Here is a 22,336-nt window from a genome sequence, read left to right on the forward strand (position 1 = left end):
ACAACCAGTTTACCTCAGAAAACATTCAACCGCGCTCGCTGCGAAGGAGGGGGGGGGGGGGGGGAATGCAAGTCATTCCAAACACTCCTGGGCTTTAAAGAAAAACAATCAATGCAAACATCCAGCACACCTCCAGGTTTAAGATCAGCCTTACCTGCTCATCAAAACGCGTTATGACGGCTTGAACCCATTCCACCGGCTTATGAGCCGCCATGCTCGGCTTTTCCCCCCCCCCTCCCACCCCCCCCCCGGCCAACTCCTCCTCCCCCTCCCCCCCTCCCCTCCCTCTCCTCAGGGTGAGCCCGCTGATTGTTGCTCTTTTTGTCTCGGACCCCTCCCTAGTTCTATATTTTGTGTTACACCCCCCTCCCCCCCCTCGGTTCTCTCCCTCACTGTCACTCCGCTGCTCTCCCTCCCCTCAGCCGCTCCACATTCACCAGGGCACGGCGGCCATGACACTAACCGGAAGTTTGATTTTTCCCCCCCCTCCCCCTCTCGCTCTCGTTGGCTCCCATGGTTGCGCCTGACGCATGCGCGCCCGCGCCCGCCGTTCATTAAGAAAAGTACGGGCGGTGACGTCATCGCCCGCCTGAACCCCGCCCCCTTTGCTTCCCCGCTCCGGCTTGCCGCCCCGTGCGCATGCGCACAGGCTCCCGCAGGCTTTTTCAATGGGGAAGAGAGAAATTCTGGATGGCAGCAGTTTGACGCAATTGTGTTCTGTTTTCTCCATGTGTACTTTTTATAGTGGGAAGATGGACAATTGGTTTATTTCTACTTATTCTTCATAAATTTACAGGTGTGTCTTAAAACTATGTAAACATTTCAAGGAAATTGCAACAAAAATGTAATATGCTGGCAATATACGACATCTCTCAGGTTCTGAAAAAGATGAATTAACATTTCGGATCTAGATCTTCCGTCAGAACTTGAAACTAGGAGACAACTCCTATATAGGACTGAAATAAAAATCCATGATCCCTGTTCTGTTGTATTAAGGGGATCGCGTTACTCCCAGATTCCAGTCCTAACATAGAGTCCACATCAAACTATTCTAACACTGGCCGATTATTTTGTTTCTGTTTGAAACATACAAATGTATCTTTTTCTGTGTCTGGAAGTCTGGACAGAAGGAAAACTATATTTTAAAAAATGGAAAATAACATTCATGCTGCCGATTTCGGGTGATTTTCAATTGAGATGGATAGCTTGTGGGAATTATTTACATTTTTGAGAGTGGAGGGAGTGTGCGAGATCCCAAATATTACTACAGTGCTAATGCTGACGCAATTAGGCACAAGGATCTGCCTTCCAATATTCAACTGACCAGTATCCTACTTCTGGAAGAGCACATAACTGCTTTACTTTGTTTAGTGAATCGCATTGTATAATATACAATCCGATCTAAAAACGACAGTGAGAGAGGCGAAGCCACAAAATGTTGCGCGCGTTCAAATAAAGGCAAATAATATCCTTCACACTGCAAAGTAAGTTTTGGTGTGTTGGTTTGTGTTGCACGTACTAGGCTGCTTGTATTTTTTTTCGCATTTCTCCAAATTAAAATTCTCGTCTCGTCCTTAACACCAAATGACCCCGCCACACGTTAACAGTAAATCCTATAAAACTGAGGGAGGATAATTTTTTCCCGGGGTGGGAGAATTATCTGCGCATAAAAATTCCGCGTACTGCAGTGCGAACTAGAGATGCAAAAATCTACAAAAATGTGACCGTGAAAACCTAACCTCTCATCCAGAACGTGAGATCTGTAGGCATTATAATTGTAAACACTGAACTGTCAGAACATTGATACAATCAGTGTAAACCTTCACTCTGGATGGAAAATCGGCGGGCATTTGGGATTCTTTCTCTCAGTTGCACAATTGACACTTTAAAAGACGTGGCCCCCTCCCCCCGCGTTTCCCACCACGGTGCGCAAAGTAAAGGAGGTCGGGGGAGGGGGGGTGGTCTCAAAGGGGAATAAACATAAGACCAACCAGATAAAAAAAGGGCAGAGCGTAGAGATAAAATATGTCACTGAGCTTTCCCTCAGATAGTTCTCCCTACATTTGCTGATAAACTCAGTCATGCACTTCACGGAGTTAATGATCCATAAAAACTTGAGGAGTGGGGAACCAAGGGTCATTTAAGAAGTCACTTGTATGGATCTCCCAGTGTGACCGAGGACCCAGAGATAAACACCCTCTTCACAGGGAGCAATGTGGTGCGATTAAAAGGATAAAATGTACATAAAAATAAAAGCACTTCCGCATCTAACAACTGTTTGAAAAAAGTATTTCGTGTCTTCATTCTCCCTTTTCGTTTGCTCGTGTAACCACTTCCTGCAGTTGCTTCCAGAAACAGGGTAATGAACTTGCACCGAACAAGTACCTTGTGTTTGGACTCGAGGCAGGACAGAAATGCTGCAGAGCATGCACAGGAAGAGCTGTCACACACTGCAAAGTAGCCCTGTTTTCTCCACCCTGCCTTGCGGAGCACCAGTGATGTCAAAGTGCCCTGACCTTCCAGCTGACGGAGTTCAGCAATGAAATGGAAACCAATTAAAACAACAACTCATAAACAAACCGTTCAGTAAAGCAACTGATGTTGAATACCAATCTGAATTAGGTCCCCAATACAGTTACCGCATTATCTTCAATTCTCTTTTTTTAAAAAATACCCTGTTTTCACAGTCCACTTCAAACGTGTTTTATGTTGATAACAGCGGCTCTCTAAAATTTACCAAGGTTCTGGTATTGCAGATTATAAACGGAATTTAGGATTTAAGTGGTAAATCCGACGACGTTATCATGTCTTCGACATTCGGACAATGCAAGTTTCTGGTAGTTTCTATCTTCACGTACAGTTTTTGTGATCGACAAGGGAATGTACAGTAATAAATATTACCAGAAATAAACAAAATACATTAACGACCTTATAAATGCAAACTCTCGCCAAGTTTAGTCTCGCTCCTTCCATTGTCCTGTCATATGGCTATGTATAGGAGATAGTAGGATTGCAGGATTTCATGCCGTGAGCGTTCTTGTTTGTTCCCTTAAGCAGGTACCTTTGACGTGACTTAACGAGTGTGAAAGCTGTGGGAGGATGGACAAGGGGAGAGACACACATTAAATCCCAGCCACTCCACGCGCAATTTTTCTTATCCAGGATCTAACCGATGCTTCTTAACCTCCCGTAAAAGAGAATGCGCTTCAACAGCAACACACGTGGTTTATCAATAAATATAGACATAAGCAGCAGGATCTACATGGGAAAATAAGTTAACGTTTCGTGTGTACAGTCTTATTCCGAATGCTGGTAATTAATTCTAGTACCACCAATAAATCTTGGTGTTTTCATTTTAGCAAGATACATAATTCTATCAACACGTTTCAAATTATTATGTATTAGCAATTATTATTAATGAATCATTTTATACTTCCTCTCTAGGTACAGTGGGAAGAACAAAATCAATTCTCCTGTCCTCAGCAGCCAGGCCTTCGCAATTTGCATTCATTAAGCCCCTTGCAGTATCGCCAACATCTTGGCCCACCCATTTTTCGGCATAGAAATATGACTTGCGATTTTTTTAATATAAAAAAAGCTTGCCATTTTCACTTTAAAATGTTCGCCAAATCTTGTTTGTTTCTTAAAAACTCCAGTCCCTAGTTGCACAAATTGCGTTGAAATGCGTCACTGTGCAGGATATTGTCAAAATAAAAAAAGATCATTAACCATTCCAAATAAATGTTTGCATTTACATTATTCACTGGGTATTATTAAATCTTCTTAAGCGCTGCGTACAATGAATTATTTTTGGAATGCAATGAGTGACTTTGTTGAAGAGACAACCTTTTGTTCCTTCCCCCTGTCCGAATGAACAAAGGATTTCCTAAAACAGCTTCTCAAAGGCACTTGATCAAAATGCTACTCGCAAGAAAAATAAGAATTTTGCGATCTTGTTTCCCCAGATGCCGTTTTCTGGTGTATATGAAAGCGAGGTTTTCTTAATAAAACATGCATTTGCTGTTGAGGTTTGATCTCCCTGGTTTTCTCAGTACTGGGTCTGAGATTACCTCACACACACACACACACACACACACACACACACACACACACAAGAAGACAGATTCCTGGCTGCGTGCGCGCTGTGTATTTTTTTAATAATGAGCTGACCGCGCGTGCGCACTTGGACAGCCGCTTCTGGCGTCGGCTTTCATTAATGAAAAGTTAGGCGGCTGACGTCACGGTGCTTGAAGCTACCTCAGCGGAGAAGGGAATCAGGAAACGTGAATGGGGCGAGTCGCAAGCATCAATGGGCGCTCTCGGCAGCCCAGCCAGACTGCAGGGAGGACGGAGGGGGGGGGGGGGGGGGGGGGGGGGGGGGGGGGGGGGGGGGGGGGTGTTCCTGCGATTCAGCTCTTTTCCGGCACCGTGAATGAATAGGACTCGTCCCTTCAGACTCCATGATCACATTGCAATTCCAACCAAGCTAAAAGCAACCATTTTGATTCACAAAATGCGGCGTTCGAGTGATGTCTCGCTATTGTATACATGTTGTACATGTTATTTATTATCACGTTCGGCTGCTTAGTTTTATAAGAGCACGGTTTATTTTATCTGCAACTTCACATCACACAGAAAGCTCACATCTTATGTGGAAATTGCCAAGAGCGGTATTTATAGATTATCGCTATTTATAGATACCAATTTTATATATGTACCAAAGTATGTTAATGTGAATTCAGTGATCACACATATGATCAAGAATCTACTTCAGTTTTGTGCAATAGAAATAATATGGAAAAGACAATTGCAGTCATCGGGTTCTGGACGACTGAAATTTTAAATTATTTTTAAATTACCAGTGCTACTTTAATGAAAGAAGTTTTGATTTTTATTGCAAGATAGAGTCATTGACCCACATTCATAATCGCTCCCCCTTTTTGAACATATTTCGTTTATATTCGGGCGTTTCATTAACTCACCTTGCTGGTCCCCGGAGGATCACAATCTAGTGTCATTGTAACATTGTTAATCTAATCGAAAGCGTCCACTTTATTTTAAACGCCAAGAAACCAGCTGTGACCTGGCACACCATGGATTATTCGTTTCCCAGTTAACAATGTACAGTATGAGCCTTCGATTCGAAGACATAACAACGTGGTATCTCAGAAGGCATGAGCTCAACAGCAGATACATTCGTTCTCTGGGTGCTTATTTCTCAATTCGACTCCAAAATGATTTCAGCAACCGAATTCATTCTAAAGTTAACGATTACATCTCACTAGTTTATGTATCAGATTTCTGGTTAGATCCTCTTCACCCTAAAACACCCACTGCCAAAATAAGAAGGCACAACTCACCCAAAATGCCAAGGGTAACACAGGGGTAATTTTGCCCGTTTTACAACGCACAAATCGTTCCGGGTTTACTTTGGGAATGACGTGGAGGACGGGGAAGTGGTGGTTATAGAATTTACTTCTTGAGGTGATAGTCGTCGTCCAAAGCATTGAAAGGCTGGTGTGGTGTCAAGGAAATAATTCATTCTTATCTTTTACTAAATTGTACTTTATATTTCAAACTGTGAGGCTATCTGTACAGGTAGTCAGTGGTGGGCGTAATGCCATGAATCTATCAAGCACCCCAGGGTCCCGAGAGATATTGGTCGCAATATAGAGCAGAGTAGCGCTCGTGTGTTCGAGGGAAAGACTCTAGCCTGTCGTAAATGAAAGGCAAGTGTCCGATTTTCCGCTCTAGACAACGTGGGGGATTGCAGCTTGGTTCGTCCGCAGCGTCCGTCACAGGGACATCAGGGAGACTCGGGGAGGGAAGACAGTGTGGCACTCGCACTCTTTCCCCAAATGGACACCGCGCGACTCTTCCGCCTTATGACATTATTGTACTTGGTTTGATAACGGTTGCAAGTTAATCGTTAGACTTCAGGTTATCTTTTACCCTTGGTTCCACACACGAAGCAAGAATTATAATGAAGGGTGTAAACACATGGAAAAACACGGCCTTGGACAAAAGCGCAGACACAGGTAGACATTATCCAAACGAAGAGACGGAGAGGCTTGTTGAAGCGCATAACTTCTCCACACCATGTGGGACTGGTACATTGAAGTCAAGCTTTGGCTTGGCCGCCAAAGAACAAAGTCCATTTTCAAGAGTAAAGCATTATCGAAGTTGACCCGAGGTACCTACTGTCATCTCCAGATGACGTCCGTGAAAAATCTGATTGCCTCTCTATTCCGATGTGGCAGCAGTCGATCTAAAGGAACACTAACTCTCCATCCAGTACTGCTCTGATCTACACCTGGTCATCAAAACAATCTGGTATCCAAAAGAAATATTTCACAAATTGCACCTTGGAGATCAAAGTCATTATCTTTCACCTTGGCTAAATAGCACGTCTATTCAGAAAGTTCTGGTTCAAACCTCCCTCCGACATTTGTAGACGTAATCCACTTCGCATTTCAATACAGTGCTGAGCAGGACTGTCCTTTAGATAAGGGGTTAACTTGAAATTTCTACTGGTGGCACAGAAGATCCCTAGACAGTGTTGAGAGGAGACCAGAGGAAATTGCCTGGTGTCCTAGCCAACACTGAACCATCAGCTCACAGACCTAAGTTATCTTGTCAACTGTTTCAGTGAATCTTAGAATGTAGTACAACAGAAAGCCATTCAGCTCGTCAAACCAGCAGCATCTTTGTCAAATAATCCAGTTAGTTCCACTCCTTTGCTCTTTCCCCATATCCCAGCAATGTCCCAGCAGATAGAAAAATAGGGGGCTATGTGGGAGGGAAGGGTTAGATAGATCTTAGAGCAGGATAAAATATCGGCACAACATTGTGGGCCGAAGGGCCTGCACTGCGCTGTAGTGTTCTATGTTCTGTGTTCTTCCTCCTGCAAGTAATTCCTTTTTGAAAGCAACAATCGAATTTCTTGTGCCCACTCTGTCAGACAGTGCATTCAAGAGCCAAACTATCCAACAGATGCCTTCACCAGGAAAAAAAGTTGAAAAGGAGTTCTACCAATGCCTTTGGAGCTACTGAGATCTTTATAAATCTTGCTACTAGTATGCTGAAAAAAATCAGGAAGTGTATCAGTGAATCACAAAATATCTGAGACTGATTTCCTGCCAGAACAACCATTTATTCCATGCTCCACCTCCCTCTCCTATTAAATTGTATCATCTTCAGTCCTTCCCCACTTCCACCTACCTCATTCCAGCTTCTGGCGCCACTTCCACTCTTCCCTCCCCATCTGCCTATCCACACCACGCCCACCCCGCTCACCTGGATCCATCTATCACCTGCCAGCTCTCGCTTCCCTCCTTCCCTCCACCTTTTTATACTGGCTCCCTCCCTTCAGTCAGATGAAGGGTCTCGGCCCGAAACTGTCCATTTCCCTCCATGGATGCTGTCTTCCTCCAGCGTTCTGTGTGTTGCTCCAGATTCCAGCATCTGCGGTCTCTTGTGTCCTTGTGATCATTGATGTCTGCCGGCTGAGTGTGAGCACTCTGAGTTGGAACCTCAAGTCTCAACTAAAGCTGATAGTTCCAAACAGTAGAGAGCATTGGTGATGATGTCTTTTGCGTGGGGTGTTGCAGCAAAGTATCGTCTGCCTGCTCGATTGAATGAAAAATATCCATTACACTGGCTGTAATGGAGGATGGGAGTTCTCTCAATCTTCTAGTCAGTGTTCATCTTTTAACTAATATCTCAAAAGGAATTAATTAGTCACTGAGCTCATTTGTTGGTGAGGTTTCACAATGCACAAATTGATTGTTACTTTCATCTATCCAATATCAGATAGACTTCAAGAGTAATTGGTTGAATATCCAATGTTAACTTGATACCTATACATTGGTATTGGTATTGGTTTATTATTGTCACTTGTACTGAGGTACAGTGAAAAACTTGTCTTGAATACCGATTGTACACGTTAATTCATTACACAGTGTAGTTACACTGAGTTAGTACAGAGTGCATTGAGGTAGTACAGGTAAAAACAATAACAGTAATTGGTCAGGGACACTGTTACGGCTGTGGAAAGGATGGATGTTGTAGAAGGATCATCTCTAGAGTCCGTATGGATGGAAGTAAGGAACAAGAAAGGAGCAGTTACTCTACTAGGAGTATTCTATAGGCCCCCCGGTAGCAGTAGAGATATAGAGGAGCAGATTGGCAGGCAGTGTTTGGAGAGAAGCAAAGATAACAGGGTTGTTATAATGAGAAACTTCAACTTCCCAAATATAGACTGGAACCTGCTTAGTGCCAAAGGTTTAGATGGGACAGAATTTGTTAAATGTGTCCAGGAGGGATTCCTGACGCAGTATGTCGACAGGCCGACTAGAGGGAATGCCATGTTAGATCTAGTTTTAGGAAATGAACCGGGACAGGTGAAGGATCTATTGGTGGGTGAGCATTTGGGGGACAGTGACCATTGCTCCATAACCTTTAAAATTGTCATGGACAGGGACAGGTGCAGAGAGGACAAGAAGATATTTAATTGGGGAAGGGTGAACTATGAGGCTATAAGGAGAGAACTTGGGAGTGTAAAGTGGGATGTCCTTTTTGAAGGGAAATGTACTATGGAGATGTGGTCGATGTTCAGGGATCTTATGCAGGATGTTAGGAATAAATATGTCCCGGTGAGGCAGAGAAGGAATGGCAGGGTGAAGGAACCGTGGGTGACGAGAGAGGTGGAACGACTAGTTAGGGAGAAGAAGGTAACATACGTGAGGTATAGGCAGCAAGGTTCAGACAGGGCCCGTGAGGAATCTAGGGTAGCGAGGAAGGAACTTAAGAAAGGGCTGAGGAAAGCTAGAAGGGGACATGAAAAGGCGTTGGCTTGTAGGGTTAAGGAAAATCCCAAGGCCTTTTTCACGTACGTGAAGGGTAGGAGGATGGCTAGGGTAAAGGTAGGTCCGATTAAAGACAAAGGTGGGAGAATGTGCCTGGAGGTGGCTGAAGTGGGAGAAGTTCTCAATGAGTACTTCCCTTTGGTATTCACCAAGGAGAGGGGCCTTGATGACGCGGAAGAGAGGGCTGGTAAGGGTAATGTTCTCGAGGTTGTAGATATCAAGAGAGAGGATGTGTTGAAGTTGTTAAATAATATCAAGACAGATAAATCTCCGGGGCCTGATGGGATTTTCCCCAGGCTGCTTCGAGAGGCTAGGGAGGAGATTGTTGAACCGCTGGTAAGGATCTTTGAATCCTCGTTGTCCACGGGGATGGTTCCGGAGGATTGGAGGGTGGCAAATGTTGTCCCCTTGTTCAAAAAAGGTAGTAGGGATAGTCCAGGGAATTACAGACCGGTGAGCCTTACGTCTGTGGTGGGTAAGCTGTTAGAAAGGATTCTAAGGGATAGGATTTATGAACACCTGGAGAATCATGGACTGATTAGGGACAGCCAGCATGGCTTTGTGAAGGGAAGATCTTGCCTCACAAGCCTGATAGAGTTCTTTGAGGAGGTGACGAGGAAGACTGATGAGGGTAGTGCGGTGGATGTGGTCTATATGGATTTTGGTAAGGTGTTTGATAAGGTTCCTCATGGTAGGCTTCTTCAGAAGGTCAGAGGCCAAGGGATCCAGGGAAGCTTGGCTGTGTGGATTAGGAATTGGCTTGCTGTAGAAAGCAGAGGATTGTGGTGGAAGGAGTGCCCTCGGATTGGAGGGCAGTGACTAGTCGTGTCCTGCAGGGATCGGTTCTGGGACCTCTACTTTTTGTGATATTTATAGATGACTTAGATGATGGGGTGGAAGGCTGGGTTAGTAAGTTTGCGGATGACACTAAGATTGGCGGTGTTGTGGATAGTGTGGAGGGCTGTCGGAGCTTACAGAGGGATATTGATAGATGCAGAGCTGGGCTGACAAGTGGCAGATGGAGTTCAATCCGGAGAAGTGTGAGGTGGTACACTTTGGAAGGACAAACTCCAGGGCAGAGTACAGGGTAAATGGCAAGGTACTTGGCAGTGTAGAGGAGCAGAGGGATCTGGGGGTTCATATTCACAGTTCACTGAAAGTTGCCTCACAGGTGGAAAGAGCAGTTAAGAAGGCCTATGGGATGTTAGCTTTCATAAATAGTGGGATTGAGTTTAAGAGTCGCGAAATGATGATGCAGCTTTACAAAACTCTAGTTAGACCACACTTAGAGTACCGTGTTCAGTTCTGGTCGCCGCATTATGGGAAGGATGTGGAGGCATTGGAGAGGGTGCAGAGGAGATTTACCAGGATGCTGCCTGGATTAGAGCGTATGGAATATGAGGAAAGGCTTAGGGTGCTAGGGCTTTATTCACTGGAAAGGAGGAGGATGAGAGGAGACATGATAGAGGTATATAAAATATTGAGAGGAATAGATAGAGTAGACAGCCAGCGCCTCCTTCCCAGGGCACCAATGCTCAAGACGAGAGGGCATGGCTTTAAGGTTATGGGTGGGAGGTTCAGGGGAGACGTCGGGGGAGGTTTTTCACCCAGAGAGTGGTTGGTGCATGGAATGCACTGCCTGGGGTGGTGGTGGAGGCAGATACATCGGACAGGTTCAAGAGTTTGTTGGATAGGCATATGGAGGAATGTGAGATAGGGGGATATGCAGGAGGAAAGTGTTAGATAGTGTGAGGGTGGTTTGACGGACGGCACAACATGGTGGGCCGAAGGGCCTGTTTTGTGCTGTATGGTTCTATGGTTCTATGGTTCTAGTACAGAGTAAAGTGACACAGCTACAGAGGATGTACATTGCAGGTAGACAATAAGGTGCAAGGTCACAACAAGGTAGATTGTGAGGTCAAGAGTCCACCTCATCAAATAAGGGAACTGTTCAATAGTCTTATCACTGTGGGCTAGAAGCTGTCCTTGAGCCTGGTGGTATGTGCCCTCAGGCTCCTGTATCTTCTGCCTGACGTGAAAAGCAATATTGAAATGCAAGTTCTTTCTTTTTGAAAGTTCCATATCTTTGCATTACAGGAAATCCTATTCATGGAGAAGACCGACATAGACCTAAGGTTGTATCAGAAATCGAGCACTGACCAACAGACAGCCACAGCTGCAATGTACTGTACCCAGGAAGACAGTCAGTCAGCCACTGACCTGACTCCCACTGAGGATGATTCTACTGGGCCTTTATTCAACTTTTTAGTTCTGCTTCATATCTAATTACATAACCATGACGATGCACTATGCACTTTGGACCGTAGTTAGACAATGATCATTGATTTTGCAGTTGTGCACATTCAGATTACTTACCTTCTCTTTCATAGATAAAGACTATTACTGTGCTTTCCGGCCTTCCTTTATGACCTCACTCTATCCGTGCAGTCACATAAAATATTGATTATCATAGAATCATAGAACAGTACAGCACAATACAGGCCCTTTGGCCCACAATGTTGTGCCGACCTTTAAACCCCGCCTAAGACTATCTAACCCCTTCCTCCCACATATCCCCCTATTTTAAATTCCTCCATGTGCTTATCTAGTAATCTCTTGAATTTGACCAATGTACCTGCCTCCACCACTGCCCCAGGCAGCACATTCCATGCCCCGACCACTCTCTGGGTAAAAAACCTTCCTCTGATATCTCCCTTGAACTTCCCACCCATTACTTTAAAGCCACGCCCTCTTGTATTGAGCATTGGTGCCCTGGGAAAGAGGTGCTGGCTGTTCACTCTATCTATTCCTCTTAATATTATTGTTTAATAATGAACATTCTATGTGTCTGCTTGGGTTGAGGCAATTTGCATTAATTGAAACATGAATTACTGACATCAGCAAAAATGCTAAAACATGCTGGATTGTTGCAGAAACCTAAATAGCTCATAAACTTTCCCTGGAAAAGGATCTGCTTAGCTCTATTTTGTGTATACGTGACTCTACTCCATACCTTACTGTTTACAAGTAATACATTCTGAAGTAGCTGGGGAAGCCATTAATTCGTCAGGGCAACCAAAGATAGACACCGTATGTGATATTTCCATCAGCACTCACTCTATTAAACACAATTTTAAAATTTCCTTTCAGGAAATGAGTTCTGGGTTTCCAACATCCTCTAATCCTCAAATCCCCTCTAATCCTTTAACCAATTACCCTAGATCTATGATCCCTGGTTATCGTCCTCTCTGCTAAGGAATGAATTATGGAATAAAATAAAATTATGGCACAGAGGAAAGTTCACTGTGTGCACACTGGCCATGTTGGTAATATCACTTTGCAGCCTTTAGTCTGGAACCATGTAGGTTAAGGTTCTAGGTATTTGCTAAATTCACTGTGTGGGTGTGTGTTTGCCTCCACCACCCCTTCAGACAGTGTGTTCCAGACTCTCCCTACTTAATGAGTCAAAACAAAACCCTTAACTCCCCTCTAGTCCTTCTACCAATTAAATTAAATCTCTTCCCTCATTACTGACTGAAAGAAATAGATTATTTCTACTCACCCTGTTCCAGTCCTCTCACAATTTTACACACACTTGAGACTACCTTCAGCTTCCTCTGTTCTAAAGAAAACAACCCTAGTTGAACCAGCAACACACAGAAAATGCTGGAGGAACTCAGCAGGTCAGGCAGCATCTATGGAGGGAAATAAACAGTCGACATAGCGGGTTGAGACCCTTCATCAGGACTGGAAAGGAAGAGGGCAGAAGCCAGAATAAAAAGGGAGGGGGAGGGGCACAAGCTGGCGGGTGATAGGTGAGTCCAGATGAGGGGGGAAGGTAGGTGGGTGGGGAGGGGTGAAGCTGGGAGGTGATCGGTGGAAGAGGCAAAGGGCTGAAGAAGAAGGAATCCGAGAGGAGAAGACAGTAGAACATGGAATAAAGGGAAGGAGGTGGCGATGGGATGGGCAGGTCATGAGAGTGGGGAAGGGGAAAAGGAGGGTGTGAGGGGGCCACAGGAATGAAGGAAAATATGACGGGGGGAAGGGAAACAGAGGCGAGGTGTTACCAAAAGTTAGAGAAATCCATGTTAATGCCTCCGGTTGGAGACTACCAAGACGGAATATGAGGTGTTGCTCCTCCAACCTGCGCCTGGCCTCAATGTGGCAGTAGAGGAGGCCGTGGATAGACATGTCAGTGTGGGAGTGGGGAGTGGAATTGAAGTGGGCGGCCACAGGGATGTTCAGGCTGTTGCGGCAGATGGAGCGAAGGTGCTTGACGGAGCGGTCACCCAATCTGCATCGGGTCTCACTGATGTAGAGGAGGCCGCACCAGGAGAACCGGATGCAATAAATGATACCCTTGGATTCATAGGTGAAGCCGTGCATCACCTGGAAGGACTGTCTGGGGCCCTAAATGGTGGTGAGGGAGGAGGGGTAGGGACAGGTGTAACACTTTGCACAGTTACAGGGATATGCCAGGAGGATGATGAGTTGGATAAGGGAATCGCGGAGAGAGTGATCCCTGTGGAAAGTGGAGGGGGAGGAGGGGAAGATGATCCTGGTGGTGGGATCCCTTTGGAGATGGCGGAAGTTGCTGAGGATGACGTGTTGGATGCGGAGGCTCGTGGGTTGGTAGGTGAGGACAAGGGGAACCCTGTCCCTGTTATATCGGGGGGAGATGGGGTGAGGGCAGACGAATGGGAAATGGAGGAGATACGGGTGAGGGCTGCATTGATAGTGGTGGGAGGAAAACTGAAAAGAAGAGGACACCTCAGGTGTCCTGGAATGGAAAGCCTCATCATGGGAACAGATGCGGCGGAGGCAGAGGAACTGTGAGAAGGGAATTGCACCCTTACAAGTGACTGGGTGGGAAGAGGTGTCATCAAGGTAACTGTGGGAGTCAGTAGGTCTGTAAAAGATGTCGGTGGATAATCTGTCTCTGGAGATGGAGACGGAAAGATCAAGGAAGGGGAGAGAGGTGTCGGAGACGGACCAAGTGGATCTGACGGCAGGGTGGAAATTGGAGGCAAAGTTGATGAAATTGACGAGCTCAGCACGGGTGCAGGAAGCGGCCCCAATGCAGTCATCAATGTAGCGGAGAAGGAGTTGGGGAGGGTTACCGGTGTAGGGTTGGAACATGGACTGTTCCACGTAGCCGATGAAAAGACAGGCAGAGCTGGGGCCCACGCGAGTGCCCGTGGCTACACCTTTGGTTTGGAGAAAGTGGGAGGAGCCGAAAGAGAAGTTGTTGAGGGTGAGTACCAATTCTGCCAGGCGGAGGAGGGTGGCGGTGGAGGGGAACTGGTGGGGTCATTTGTCAGGTAAGAAGCAGAGAAACTTAAGGCCTTCCTGATGTGGGATGGAAGCGTACAGGGACTCGACGTCCATGGTGAAAAGGAGGCCAGTTTAAGCAGCTTCTCTTCATCATGATAATTCTCCCTGGCAACATGGAGTCATAGAGTCATCGAGCAATACAGCAATGGATACAGGCCCTTTGGCCCAACAAGTCCTTGCAACCACATTGTGCAACTAACTAGTCCCAATTTCCTGCGTTCAGCCCGTTTCTCTCCAGGCCCCTCCCCTCATGGACCTATCCACGTGCTTCTTAAATGATGCTATTGTACTTGGCTCAACCACTTCCTCTGGCAGCTCGTTCCATATACTCACCACCCTCTGCGTGAAAAAGTTGCTCCTCAGGTGCCTTTTAAACCTTTCCCCTCTCACCCAAAGTCCATGCCCACTTGTTTTGGACTCCCCTACCCTGGGAAAGACTGTTACCATCCACCTTATCTCTGCCTCTCATAATTTTAAACACCTCTATAAGGTTGCCCCTCATTCTCCTATGTTCCAAGGAATAAAGACCCAGCCTGACCAACCTCTCCCTATTACTCAGGTCCTCTAGTCCTGGCAACATCCTCATAAATCTTCTCTGCGCTCTTTACAGTTTAACCACATCTTTCCTATAACAGGGTGACTAAAACTGTACCCAGTGCTCAAAGTGCAGCCTCTAAATTTACCCTCCACCTTTTTTAGTACCAATGAACCTTACGTACAATGAACCACTGTTCCTATAACATGCCGCAAATGCAGGTGTAAGGCCCCAAAAGGGTCAAAATGGGGTAAGAAGTGAATAGTTTTGCAAACATAATTGGTGATAGTAAAGAGTTAAAATAAAAGTCTACAAGGAACAGTCAATACTTGGACTGGTTTATGGGCTCTGAAATGGCCTGTTCAATCTTTTATGTTCTCCCATTCATGTAACACGTTGATTACTAAAGCCACGATATTGGACGGTACAGCTTTTAGGCAGTATGTGGTCTAATTTTGACCTTGTCTGGAGCAGATAATTTCCAAGCAAATTTGCACCAAGTGTGAGATTGGATTGGGCACTTCTTTGCTCTATTCACATTGATGTTTCTCCAGAATTATTATTCACATCACACCTATTTTGGCCTGTATCAATATAAATGGGAGCAAAAAGCTTCACACTACAACTGTCATAGAGCAACCTCAGTAAGACTGAGGAGCACATTGTGAGTTTATTGCTTTATTCTCTATTTAAAAGGATACTCTGCTAGCATCAGCCGACCTGATTAGGCACCTCCAGAAGTCACTGCAAGCTGCTTAAACACTTCCACAGTCCAAAGGATCTAACAGGGTGTGCCTTTATTCAGCATTCAGCTACTGAGTTACTCATCCAGTGAGTGCCTCAGTGGTGACACTTCTAGCAACACTCTGTTACATGAGCTGTCATTATAGCAGTGTTGGTCACTTAGGGTGAATTGGGGATCTTAGAGAAGGAGGCAAAGAGACGGAGCCTACTCCTGCATAGTCTTCAGAGACATTGAGTCCTACCTGACAAATAACAGACTCACAGTCTCAGGTTTTACCAAGAATTCCATCAGTGAGATTTGTGGCACTCTGAGGAAAGATCTTCAGCCATGGTCTCCTGCCTGTACTGCACTCTTTGTCAAGGGCAGGGTCACATCAACTCTCAATTTCCTTGGCGCGGGATCTTTCCAAGTGGCAGCATTAGATTTCTGCCATGTTTTCTAAGTTGCTGCTCACCTCTGTATTAGAGAGGTCAGCCAGGCACTGTCAGCACTAGACTTTGATGTTATTGAGGAAACGGGGGCATCTCTGCTGACGTTGTAGGTTCCCATAAGTGTACTAGCCAACCATGGCTTCTCTTAATAAGCTGGATCTTTTAATGAACAGGAAAGCTTTCCACTCCTTCAATGTAGAGGTGGTTGTGGATCACAAGAAGAATTTGATCACGGTGAATGCTGTGTTTCCAGGAAGCACATGACCCCCAGCAGTTAGATGCAATCATAAGGAAAGTGCACCAGCGTCTTTACTTTCTTAGGAGGTTAAGGAGATTCAGCTTGTCACCGAACACTCTAACAAACTTCTACACATGTACTGTTGAAAGTATCCTGACTAGTTGCATCATGGTCTGGGACGGCAAATAGAATACACAGGAACATAAGAAGCTGCAGAGAGTAGTGGACTCTGTCCAACACATCACGGGCACATCCCTCCCCACCATCGGGAGTATCTACAGGAGGTGCTGCCTCAAGAAGGCAACATCCATCATCAAAGATCCCCACCATCCGGGCCGTGCCATCTTCTCGCAGCTCCCATCGGGCAGGAGGTACAGAAGCCTGAAGTCCCACACCACCAGGTTCAGGAACAGCTACTTCCCTTCAACCATTCGGTTCTTGAACCAACTGGCAAAACCCTAATCACCACTACAGCTTAGCAACACTATGACCACTTTGATCACTTTGCACTAAAATGGATTTTGTTTCTTTTGTTCTAATTGTGTTTTTTAATGTAAAAATTGTGCTTAATTATGTTTATGTTTTTCTTCTGAATGCTGCCTATATAATGCTATGTGCCTGTGATGCTGTGGCAAGTAAGTTTTTCATTGCACCTGTGCACACACATACTTGTGCATGTGACAATAAACTTGACTTTGACTCCTTCATATTGATGGAGACAGCACTACTAGACATGTTCAGCAGCTGGCACTGCCCAGAGGGATGGATCCTGGAGGATGAGGGCTACCCAATAGTTCTGTGCTTCATCACACCAGGGCACTCTCCTGCCCCAGCAGCTAACACAACGACAGACTTGCAAGTACCGGGAATGTAACAGTAAAGTCCATTGATCTTCTGAAGGTGAGGTTTCAATGCCTGCATCAGGCCATGGTGCCTGAGAAGATGCAATGGCTTCATCATTGTCTTGTCCTTCATGCTGCTTAACTGAGCAAACAGTAGACAGCAGTCAGTGTTAGAGGAAGAGGAGCAAGGAGTCCTGGAATCTGAGGGTCCGCAGGCAGAGATCGGGAGCAGCGGGAGCAGGAGGAACAAGGTGGCTACCTCAGGGATGTCTTTGGTCATCTTCAGCTGAGGGCCCGAAGTGGGCATTAGCTGCATGGGACGTAAGGAAAGTGTGGAAAATGGGTGCTTGATGATGGGTATGGATGATGGGCTGAAGGGCCTGTTTCTATTCTGTATGACTATGATTCTAGAGATCTGCACAGCAGGAAGTGAGGGGATTTTATGCATCATCTGGACTGTCCCAGCTGATTATTGATGCATTATGTTGGTATTAAGGATTATTGAGTGGAGAATGTTACTTAATTTGCCTCGGGAAATTATATTTTGCAGAATCCTAATGAAAATCATCTCTCAATTTCCTCGGCGCGGGATCTTTCCAAGTGGCAGCATTAGATTTCTGCCATGTTTTCTAAGTTGCTGCTCACGTCTGCATTAGAGAGGTCAGCCAGGCACAGTCAGCACTAGAAATGATTTCATCGACTTTGATTTTATTGAGGAACTGGGGGCATCTCTGCTGACGTTGTAGGTTCCCATAAGTGCACCAGCCAACCTCACTGATGGCGGTCAATTGGTCAGAAAGTCAAGGATCCAGTTAACGAGGGTGGTATTGAGTCCCAGGTCTCAGAGTTTGCTGATGAGTTTGCTTGGAATTATAGTATTGAAGGCAGAGCTGTAGTCAATAAACAATAGTCTAACGTATGTGTCTTTACTGTCCAGATGCTCCAGAGCTGAGTGTAGTGCCAGGGAGATGGCGTCCACTGTAGACCTGTTTTGGCGTAGGTGAATTGCAGTGGGTCGAGGTTGTCTGGGAGGCTGAAGTTGATGCATGCCATGACCAGCCTCTCAAAGCACTTCATGATGGTGGCTATCAGAGCCACTAGTCAGTAGTCATTAAGGCATGTTACCTTGCTTTTCTTTGGTACTGGGATGATAGTGGTCTTCTTAAAACAGGTGGGAACCTGAGATCGAAGCAGGGAGAAGTTAAATATGTCCGCAAATACCCCCACCAGCTGATCAGCACAAGATCTGAGCACTCGGCCAGGGACACCACCCGGGCCAGATGCTTTCCTTGGGTTCACTTTCCGGAAGACTGATCTTATGTCCTCGACGGTGACCACAGGTTCAGTTGCATTGGAGGCTGTCAGGGTGGGTGGTGACAATCCACTTCTCTTCTGTTCAAAATGCGCATAGCATGTGTTAAGCTCATCAGGGAGCGATGCGTTGTTATTAACTATGCAGCCCGACTTTGTTTTGTAGCCCATTATAACGTGTAAGCCCTGCCATAACTGAAGGCTGGTCTGGGACTCTATTTTGAACCGGTATATTCTCATCAATTCCCCCCAGACTCCACAATTCACCTACTCACAAGCGGACAATTAACCTAACAACCCGCATGTCTTTGGGATGTGGGAGGAAACTGGAGCACTCATGAGAAACCCACACAGTCACAGAAAAAACTTGCAAACTCCACACAGGCAGCACCCTGGGTCAGGATTGAACCCAGGTCTCTGGTGCTGTGAGGCAGCAGCTCCACCAGCTGTGCCACTCTGCTGCCTTGCACCTGAAATTTTAGCACATGAATGAATGTTTCCCCACTGCAGTTCCTTTAAGGGCTTCCTACAATAACTCGGTACTTCTTGATGAGTTGCATTTCAGTCAAAGAACTCAGACCTCTGCATATATATATATAAAAAACTTTTTCTGTGAGGATCGACTCTGCAGGTTTAAACATTGGTGCACAAATCACCTTGACGTATCTTGTGAGACCATAAAATTTCTCTCTCTTTTACTCCACTGTGTGGGAAGTCTGATGTATTCACCTCATGACAGACTTTTCCTTATGGACACCAAGACAGATTTCCAGTTTTCCGTCCCCATGCGCAGGACCATCCTCCTGTACGCACCTTTTGACCAGGTATAGTGTGTCTCCTTGAGGGGATGTGGGAGCTCTCTTTCTCTCCCCTGTAGCCTCTGAACCCTCCTGTGTTATTGCCATTGGGAATGTGCCTTTCAGGACTGTTGCACTTCGATGAACAGTGTTGGGAAATGTGCAAAATTAGCTGTGGTCTCACTGGGAATTTCTCAGGCTCCACTTTAACTTTTGCTTCTGGGTATAATGAACTTGAATGCAGTTTCAACTTATATTTTGACCAATTTTACAAGTTTTTGGGTCTCTGTGCTGAACACAGCCATGCCTCAGCACACCAAAACTAGGTGCCCTCCGATTTCTAGGCAATAGTGTTTACAGAACCTGGTTCTGGGTACAAACCCTAAACCCCCTCCATAAAGTCAGATTAAGTGATGGAATCTAACTTTGTGCTGACATTATGCCATTGGGTGGAGATGGTGAGATGTGGTTTTCAGTTAAAGGAACTTCCCTGGTCCAAATCTGCAACCCCTTCCCAGTCCCTGTTTCTTTAGGACGGTATATTTTACCTTATCCCAGAAACAGATTAACTCTTCATTATCCAACTTTGATGGCCCTGCTATGCACAGATTGGGCACTGTGATGTCAACCTAACAATGAGACCGAACTTAACATGTAACTTCATTGGTGCTGGTGCCCTTTGAGATATTCAGGTGGTGTGAAAGGTGTCTCATTTCATTCAAGTTCTTCCCATATAGTCCTGAGGGAGTGCTGCATTGTGCTGCTCTTCAAATGGAATGTTACACTGCAGCTCGGTCTACTCTGTCAGGTGAACAGAAAAGATTCCCTACTTTTGCATTTGAAGAACATCTGGGGTAGTAAGATTTATCCCTTACCAACATTTAATCATTTACACATCATTGTGGATGGGAAGTTTCTCTTTGCAAATGGCAGCATATTTTACAACAGTGCTTCAAAATATAAACATAAGAAAAAAAGGAAATAGGAGCAGGAATAGGCCATTCAGCCCTTCAATCCTGCTAAACCATTCAATATGGTCATGGTTGATTTTCTTTCTGAATACCATATTCCTGTTGTCCTATCTTTTTGCTTGATGCCTTTTGTGTCTAGAATTTTACCTATCTCCTTCTTAAGGAGGGTTGAATGGATTGGGACTGTATTCTTTAGAGTTTGGAAGAATGAGAGAAGATCTCATTGAAACCTACAAAATTCTTAAACAGTTGGATGCAGGGAAGGTGATTCCCCTGGCTCAGGAGTCCAAGACAAGAGCCAATGTCTCAGAATAAGGGACAGCTTCTTCCCCCCTCCACCATCAGATTTCTGAACAGTCCATGATCCCAGGAGGTTGGAGGAACGACCCCTCATATTTTGCCTTGGGAGTCTCCAACATGAAGGCCTCAACATCGATTTCTCTAACTTCCAGTAACGCCCCTCTTCCCCCACCCAATTCTTTTTTTCTCCTTTGTTTTACCTCATTCCTGTGGCCCCCTTCCCCCTTCTCTTTCCCCTTCGTCTGCCCTCATGACCTGCCCATCTATTCCCCACCTCCTTCCCTTTATTCCATGGTGCACTGCCCTCTCCTACTGGATTCCTTCTTCTTCAGTCTTTAGCCTTTTCTACCTATCACCTCCCAGCTTCTTACATCTTCCCCCACTCCCCCCCACCCACCTACCTTCCCCCTCTCACCTGGACTCACCTGTCCCCTGCCTGCGTGCGCTCCTCCCCCTCCCCCCCCCACCTTCTTATTCTGGCTTCTGCCCTCTTCCTTTCCAGTCCTGATGAAGGGTCTCGGCCCGAAACGTCGACTGTTTATTTCCATCCATAGACGCTGCCTGAACTGCTGAGTTCCTCCAGCATTTTGTCTGTGTTGTCCAATGAACACGACCTTGTTATTCCTTTATTTTACACTATTTATTTATTTTGCAATTTATAGTAATTTTATGTCTTGGCACTACTGCTGCTGCAAAATAACAAATTTCACGTCATCTAAGTCAATGATAATGAATCTGATTTGGTTCTGACTCCGGAGGCTATTTCGGACTGAGATGAAGATAAATTTGTTCACTCAAGGAGCAGTGATCCTTTGGAATTCTCCATCCTGGACAGCTGTGGAGGCACAGTTATGCTCACTCAAAACACGGATTGATGGATTTCTGGACATGCAGGCATGGTAGTGTAGCGGTTAGTGTAACGATATTACAGCACCAGCGATCTGGGTTCAATTCCAGCTGCTGTCTGTAAAGAGTTTGTACGTTCTCCCCGTGTCTGCGTGGGTTTCCTCCGGGTGCTCCGGTTTCCTCCCACATTCCAAAGACGTACGGGTTAGGAAGTTATGGGCGTGCTATGTTGGCGCCAGAAGTGTGGCGACACTTGCAGGCTGCCCCCAGAACATTCTTTGCAAAGATGCATTTCACTGTGCGTTTTGACGTGCATGTAACTAATAAAGAAATCTTATCAAGGAATATCGGGATACTGCCGGAAAATAGCATTGAGGTCAAGATTAAGAATCAAAAGGTCAAATGGCCCTCTCTTGTTCCTTTTTCTTACATTCTTATGTTCTAAAATATATTCACCAGCTTGACCTCTACAGCCCTCTGTGATTGCAAATTCTTCAGGTTCACCCTCTGACTAGTCTTCACGAGACCTTCACTGGCTGTAAGACATCTTGGGTGGTTCTGAAAGGGACATGAAATACACTCTAGATGCAAGGCTTTTTTTTATCCTTTCTGACAAGTTAATGCCTGTCTCTCGCCAATGTGCACGGAAGTAATTTGGCGGCCCCTTTGGCTGTGATCAGCTGATTCAGAACAGCCCAGTGATTGGACCGGATGGGGGAGATGCCTGAAGTTTGAAACCTTAAGACCTGCTTGTGTGTCCATCTGCTCGCCAGATGCAAAATACAAGGACGCAGAGTGCCCTCTGGAGGTAAGTGTCTTTTGTACAATTTATTGCAATGACTGGGCACTTTAAAAATGAACCAAGGCAAGTTTGTCCAAGAATTTTGTTTTTGAGGATTGCGAGGATGGAGAGACAGGGAAAAAAGAGAAAAAGAATGACTGAAAAAGGGAGAGAAAGAGAGTGAGAAGGAGAAAGAGAGAGAAAGAAAGGGAAGAAGGGAATGAACAAAGAAAGAAAGGAAGGAAGTTTCTACCCCGCTGTTATAAGACTATTGAACGGTGTCCTAGTACAATAAAATGGACTCTTGACCTCACAATCCACCTCGTCATGGCCCTTGC

At 45.5% G+C, this 22,336-nt stretch overlaps 1 protein-coding gene across 6 annotated transcripts in view; it reads right to left on the minus strand.

Annotated features, from left to right (window-relative positions):
• The window catches only part of nf1a (neurofibromin 1a), a 261,284-nt gene extending 261,045 nt beyond the window's left edge, over positions 1-239 (minus strand). For all 6 annotated transcript variants that reach the window (XM_052035185.1, XM_052035188.1, XM_052035186.1 and 3 more), the window contains exon 1: positions 155-239. In XM_052035185.1, the coding sequence (XP_051891145.1) occupies positions 155-214 (60 nt within the window). In that variant the 5' untranslated portion in view covers positions 215-239. The remainder of the gene's footprint in view (positions 1-154) is intronic.
• Positions 240-22,336: the final 22,097 nt, after the last annotated feature.

This window comes from Pristis pectinata, chromosome 21 (genome assembly GCF_009764475.1).
Source record: "Pristis pectinata isolate sPriPec2 chromosome 21, sPriPec2.1.pri, whole genome shotgun sequence".
Taxonomy (NCBI): domain Eukaryota; kingdom Metazoa; phylum Chordata; class Chondrichthyes; order Rhinopristiformes; family Pristidae; genus Pristis; species Pristis pectinata.